At 40.2% G+C, this 7,252-nt stretch overlaps 1 protein-coding gene across 1 annotated transcript; it reads left to right on the top strand.

Annotated features, from left to right (window-relative positions):
* Window positions 1-424: 424 nt before the first annotated feature.
* On the top strand, window positions 425-1,360 carry LOC118571158 (vomeronasal type-1 receptor 4-like). Its single transcript, XM_036170084.1, has one exon. The coding sequence runs from the start codon at window positions 425-427 to the stop codon at window positions 1,358-1,360; it is 936 nt and encodes a 311-aa protein (XP_036025977.1).
* The last annotated feature ends 5,892 nt before the right edge of the window (window positions 1,361-7,252 follow it).

Genomic DNA, 7,252 nt, shown 5'->3' with positions numbered 1-7,252 from the left:
TCATGTTACTCTCTGTGTTGTACACAATCTTTTGGGGGAAAAGGTCAGAACTTTCAAATGGGGTTTTTTAAATACACAGTTTGATCTACTGAATAAAACTCTATAACATGCAAATTTGGCTTTCAGGTTATTAACAGAGCCGGCATTTTATATAACAGCACTCAGAAGACGTTTGCATTGAGTCCACCTGCTTCAACACCTTCTGTCCTCTGAGGTTCTCAAGACTCCCTGGAATGTAGTTCCCAGACATACCACACCTGGACCTGAAAATCAACAGAGTTTAACATTTCTCCAACCTTCTCTCCTTCTGAAGTGTCAATCGGTATATTTGTCCCATAAACATCAGTATGTAATTAGTTTTATAATTCAATCCACTTAGTTTCAATGAAAGCCTGACTAACCTAATATCCTAAGCATCACTGAGATGATGTTTCAAAGAAACACCATCTTGGGGGGTTTCTACATATCCCAGCTCTGTGTGGGTATCATAGGAAACTCGTTGCTCTTCATGATGTATGTGTACAACTTCTTAGTCAAATCTCGCTTTAGCAGACCTATCGATCCCATTTTCATGCACCTGATGATAGTCAATATATTGACGATCATATTTGCTATGATATCACATATCATGTCATCCTTTGGAGTACCCAGGTTTCTAGATGATGTTGGTTGTAAGGCAGTTTTATACATATTCAGAGTCACCCGGGGTCTGTCCATCTGCACCACTTCTATCCTAAGTGCATTCCAAGCCATCACCATCATGCCCAGTAATTCTAAGTGGGCGTGGCTTAAACCTAAACTCTCTACATGGATTTTTCACTCCTTCCTCTTATCCTGGATCATCAACCTGTTTATATATGTGCATGTCATTGAATCTGTGACAGCAAAAATCAATTACACTGATCTCGATTATGGATATTCTCATGCTTACTGTAAAAAGAAAGCACCTGAGTACCCCAACCCAGGGTTATTCCTGAGTGTTATCATAATAGGAGACATCGTCTTTCTGACCCTCATGATGTGGACCAGCCTCTACATGGTGACTCTCCTTTACAGACACCGCAAGAGAGCCCAGCATCTCCACAGCACAAGCCTCTCCTGCCAACCATCTCCTGAACGCAAAGCCACTCACAGCATCTTGTTGCTGGTCAGCTTTTTTGTGTTTGTTTATTTGTTGAACAACTTTATCACCCTTTGTGGGTTTTTTGCACAAACAAAAATTCCAAGATTGGAGGTGATTAATATAATTTTGACAACATGCTACCCAACCATCTCCCCCTTTATACTAATGAAGAATAATAAACTTATTTTGCAATTCACTTCTTTCTTTTCTTGTTTTCAAAGTGCACCTCATGGCTGATCTGAAACCCACACTTTTGTGTCATTAGAACACTGTCTTAATGATTTCCATGGGATAAAGAATTTGAATGTACACCTTGAATGCCTGATAGAACATTAGTTATAATTCAGACATTTTGTACACTATTAAATTTCAGTAATTAACATTTTTCTTAAATACAACCCATTGTGCACAATATTAATAAATGTAACATATACTACCCACTCAAATTATGAAACTTTGGCAAAATTAAAGTATTTGAAGTATTTTGAATAATTATTCTACTTGTTGATTTTTCTCTATTAAATAATTCTAATCAAAAATTTAGAATACCATTTGGAGCTTGGGTTATATTGTTTGTGCAGTGTTCTGTCCTAAGAAATGTCTTTAACCATTGAACAAATAATTTTCCCTGTCTTAACTATGACCTACCTCAAATACCCCTGTGGGCAGGACTCTTTTGTTTTTTGTTTTTGTTTCTGTTTTTGATTTGTTCTGTTTTTTGGTTTTGTTGAGACATGGTTTCTCTGTGTAGCTTTGTGCCTTTCCTGGAACTCACTTTGGAGACCAGGCTGGCCTCAAACTCGGAGAGATCCGCCTGCCTCTGCCTCCCAAGTGCTGGGATTAAAAGCATGCGCCACCACCGCCAGTGGGCAGGACTCTTTTGTGCAATAATTTATACTTACCCAATGAATGTCCTTGTATCACTGCTGCCTTGGAGTTAGCCATATTTGTTTTAGTATTTTTAGTAGGTTTTTAATTATTTTCAATTTTTAAATTATGATATAATTACAGCATTTTCCACTTCCTTTCCTTTTCTTCCTTTAAAACCCTCCTGCATATGCCTCTCTTCGCTGCCTGTCAGATTTGTGGCCTTTTTCATTAATTTTAGTTACAGACATGAGTGTGTGTGTGTGTGTATGTGTGTGTGTGTGTCTGTGTGTGTGTGTGTGTGTTGGCTGTGTGTGTGTGTATCCTTAAATACATAAATACTACCTGCTCTGTCTGTAAAATGATACTTGTATGTGTGTTTCCAGAGCCGACCATTCAGTATTGAATAACCAATTGGTGTGCTTTTTCCTGGGGATGACTTTCTCCCACTCTTGACTTTCCTTAGTTGCCTGTAGTGTTTTGTGTAGGGCTGAGGTCTCCTAAGTGCAGTCCTCAGCCTGCATCAAGGAAATTGCTTTAGCAACAATGGAGACTATTACAGAAAAGCACAATCAATCCAAATGCAGAGGAGTGAAGCCCAGTTCCAATGCATGTGGCTACAGGACAACCTCTGCACCTAAGGCTCAGGGAACGTTGTTGAATGGGTGACAAAAACAATAAAAGAGCCCGAGGATGAGGGAATCTGCTGTGGAATGGTGTCACCTGGTAGTATCAGAAGTTACACCAGAGTATCACAAGCCTGACTGCTTAATATTTTTTAATTGATATAGAATTACCTCACTCTCTCACTTCCTTTTCCTCCCTCCAGCCCCTACCAACTACCTTCCCTGAAGCCCCTCCCACTCATGTCTTGCTAACACACTCTCAAGTTGATAGCACTTTCCTGTGGTGGTAATTGAGAGATGGCTTAGCGGTTAAGAACACCAACTGCTCTTCCAGAGGTCCTGAGTTCAATTCCCAGCACCCACATGGTGGCTCACAACCATCTGTAATGAGATCTGGCGCCCAACGTTTGTGGTACCTCGAATTCATGACAAAGCCTCTTGCCTGTGGCCTTGTGATCCCTAGCTCAGGCCCGAGCTACACTCGGTCATCTGTGGTGGCACATGCCGGTAGGGGGGGGGGGGGCACAAACAGAGTGGTGGAACTATGGAGGCAGCAGCTGCTGCTCCAAGTTGCTGGCTGCTTCTCATCGTGTTGGTGATTGCGGTGATGCTGCTACCTGGGACAAAGGGTTTACCACTGCTTGTTCAGAGAAGAATTGCCAGGACCAGCATGTTACAAGAAATCATCGACAAAGGTCAGTTTGGAAACGTTTGGCAAGACAAATGCTGGGCAGAAATTGCTGTGAAGATTTTCTCTTCTAGGGAAGAACGTTCATGGTTCTGAAAGACAGACAGACATGAGATTGTGATTGCTCCAAACCACAGAGGAGGCACCATGATCATGCCTAACAGTGACCTTGAAATCTCCAAAAAGATGATGGGACTCCACAATGATGATGCCACATGGACTATGGTAAACCCATTAACACCATGGAAAGATGGACTTTGGACTACAAACTGCTCAGGACAATTTCGAGATGACTGGCTGAGATGATACAGCCTGACAGACTGCTTGAACAAGGACTTGAAACAAGCCCTGCACTGTCTCATTATGCAGCAGCTGGACAAATGATACAGGACTTGACAATTAACCCAAAAATTTTCTTTTCAGGATCCTCTAAAGATGGAAGTAATTTTAAGAAGATGACGCCCACATCCCCAAAAAGTGGGATGGGAGATTTTCGGTCGTTTAATGAGTTTTGGATATTGTCATTGTTTATGATGATTGGTTACAAGTTGTTAATTGTTCATGGTCAGGAAAAAAGCTGAACATGAAGATTAGATTCAGAGGTTTTGTTAAAGAAAGAAAAGGAAAAAGAGAAAGTAGATATGAGGTAGATCACTGAATCTACCCTGAGAAAAAAGACAAAGACATAATAGGATAAATGGGTAGATCACTGAATCTACTCTAAAAAGAAAAAGGAGAAGTTATAAAAATGACAAAAGGTAGACTACTGAATCTATTATGAAATGAAAAGATAGGATAAGTAATGAAAAATTTTTGTCTGAGTTTTATCAAATGTTACTGGACTGGACATTATTATAGATAATGGAGTTTTTCACCTGAATCTGTCAAATGTTAATGGACTAGACATCATTAATGTAATCTTGACTGTGTATATTGTATATACTTATTGGATATGATTTTTCTTGTATTAGTTATAACCTTTTTTTAATTTTTAGACAAAAACAGGGGAAATGTGGTGGGTATTGTGTTCCTTGAAATATTGTGTGTTCCCTGAAATAAACATATCTGGGGTCAGAGAACAGACAGCCACTAGAACAGAGCCAGAAATGGTGGCTAGAAAATGGGAAGAGTAAGCCATAACAGAAGTTGGGCAGTGGTGGTACACACCTTTAATCCCAGCACTTGGGAGACAAAGCTAGCCAGATCTCTGAGTTCAAGGCCACTTTAGAAACAGCTAAGCATGGTGACCCACGCCTTTAATCCCAGGGAGTGGGGGCAGAAAGAAAAAGGTATATAAGGCGTGAGGACCAGGAACTAAGGAGGAAAAAGCATGTAGTTAGTTTAAGCTTTGGAGCAACACAGTTCAGCTGAGATTCATGTGGAGGAGGACTCAGAAGCTTCCAGCCTGAGGAAACAAGATCACCTGAGGAACTAGCAAGGTGAGATAGCTGTGGCTTGTTCTGTGTCTCTGATCTTCCAGCATTCACCCCAATAACTGGCCTCAGGTTTAATTTCATTAACAAGTACTTTTAAGATTCCTACTACACTTTCCCTCTTATTATGGTTACATACACTTATATACGTGTGTGTATGTACATACAACAATAGATTTAGATACAATCTGCTAGGTCTGTTTCTGTTCTTTGTACACTATTTCAGTATTGACCATTCTGTATTGGACCTCTTCTTCTATAATTATTATTGTTATATGAATTCATTTACATACACACTCATATCACATATTATATTTCTATGTGACCAGCTGAGTCCACTTAGTGTTGCTTGTATGTATATGTTCTAAGGCTGAAAACTATCAGGGGCTTTATCCCTAGAAAGGTTTGATTCTTCTTCTCTCAGCAGCCATTAATTGTAGCTCCTCATCTAGGAGTGAGGCCTTGACAAATTTCTTCCAATGATGTTGGCATTTCCATTGGTGTTGTCATTATGAAGATTCAAGGGTGCAGCTTCCCTGTCATACCTGGAAGTGAGCATCTTAGTATTTTGGCTGTTACAATCTTTCCGACCTCTCTTCCACTGTGTTCTCTGAGGCCAAGGGGTAGGAGTTGTGATCCCGATGAATCAATTGAGACTGGAGACCCCAGAGTCAATTACTCTCTGCATTTTGACATGTTGTGCATCTCCACAGTAGCCTTGCTGCAAAACAGCCTTCATTGATTAGGGGTGAGAGGTTAACTGTGGATGAAAATATATATGTTTAGAATACAGAGAGAAACTATGTAGTTTAGGGAAATAGCAGCACTATTAAAAAATGAAGTGTGTCTCTGAACAGAGCACTCTCAAAAGAAGAAATTAAAATGGCTAAGAATTACCGTAGAAGGTGTTCATCATTCTTAGTGATCAGAGAAATGCCAATTAAGACACTTTGAAATTTTATCTTATGACTAACAACAAATACAGGCAAAGATTATGGGAGATTGGGGCACTCATTCACTGTTGGTGGAGTTAGAAACTGGAATAGCCATTATGAAAATCAGTGCAGAAAATTCCCATAAAACTAAAAATAAACCTACCACATGACCCACCTAGAACACTCTGTGGCATCTACCCATAGGACTCAATATCCTACCACAGAGATACTTGCTCAGCTATGTTCACTATGGCTCGATTCAAAACAGATGAGAAATGGAAGCAATCTATATGTCCTTCAACTGATGAATGGATAATGAAAATGTGGTACATACCCAATAGAAGTAGAGTCAGCTGGAAAAAATACTTGTAATTTTCAAGTAAGTAAGTGGAACTTGAAAATACTATATTGAGTGAGTTAATCCAGACCCAGAAACACAAATGGTGCATGTCTTCTCTTATTTGTGGATCTTAGCTCAAATATTTAGGTGTGAGTATATAACCCAAAGTAACTGAAAATCCAGAATGGTAGGATGGTTTCATGGTCACGAGGGAAGGAGAAGATGCTCAAATGAGAGGACTAGTGGGACACACAATAAAAAGGGAGGAGAGGGAAAGACAGTTATTGCAGCGGGAGGGAGGACAGAAAGACAAATAATACCAAAGTTGTTTGGGAAAGCCATAGGGATTACAATGCTCCCCTTGAGAGCAATAGACTAGTCAACAAAAACCCGAGTTTCAGACATGGGAAACCTCCCTTTGAGTTTGTGGTCAGGGGCCACCCAAGATGCTTCCCAAACAATATAGGCTAGTGTTGTTGGCTCTTATAATTTCCTCAAATTTGAAGGTAAGACCCTATTGCTGAAGGCACCTGACAATTCAACACTCAACCTGGGAGAATTGAGCTGGGAGTGATATGGAAGCCTCCTATTGAGGACTGGTTCTCATAGTGTCAGAAGGCACTTTGCAAACTGGCAAAGGAGGCATACTAAAGATCATCTTATGGACACTGAACATGTATTACTGTCATTGGTTAATAAAGAGCTGATGGGCCTAGAGCTGGGGAGGAAGAGATTGGCTGGGAGAGCCCAACTAGGAGGACACTGGAAAGAAGAGCAGAGTCTCAGGAAGTGAGAGCAAGATGCACAGGAAATAAGAGAATAATACGACTTATTGACATAAGGTACCAAGACATGTGGTAGAACACAGAGAGAAATGTGGGTTAATTAAAGTCACAAGAGATCATTCATAACAAGCCTAAGCTATCAGCCAATCATTTATAATTAATATTATGTCTCTGTGTGGGTTATTAGGGAGCTGGCTGGTGAGACAGAGATGACCAGCTGTTCCAAAATAAATTTTGCCTACAGAGAAAAGCAATCAAAGTCTTACCCAGCTCTGAAGCCTACAGACAAAAATAACCAGCATGAGATCACTTCCTAAATATAACACCAGCCGCACAGACACTGAGAGCAACAATCAATAAATGGGACCTCCTGAAACTGAGAAGCTTCTATAAGGCAAAGGACACTGTAAATACAGTAAAACAACAGCATACAGAATTGAAATGACCCTCCTGAC

Source organism: Onychomys torridus, chromosome 1, assembly GCF_903995425.1.
Source record: "Onychomys torridus chromosome 1, mOncTor1.1, whole genome shotgun sequence".
NCBI classification, from domain to species: Eukaryota; Metazoa; Chordata; class Mammalia; order Rodentia; family Cricetidae; genus Onychomys; species Onychomys torridus.
The sequence above is the reverse complement of the archived record's forward strand: the minus strand, read 5'-3'. Positions and strand labels throughout refer to the sequence as shown.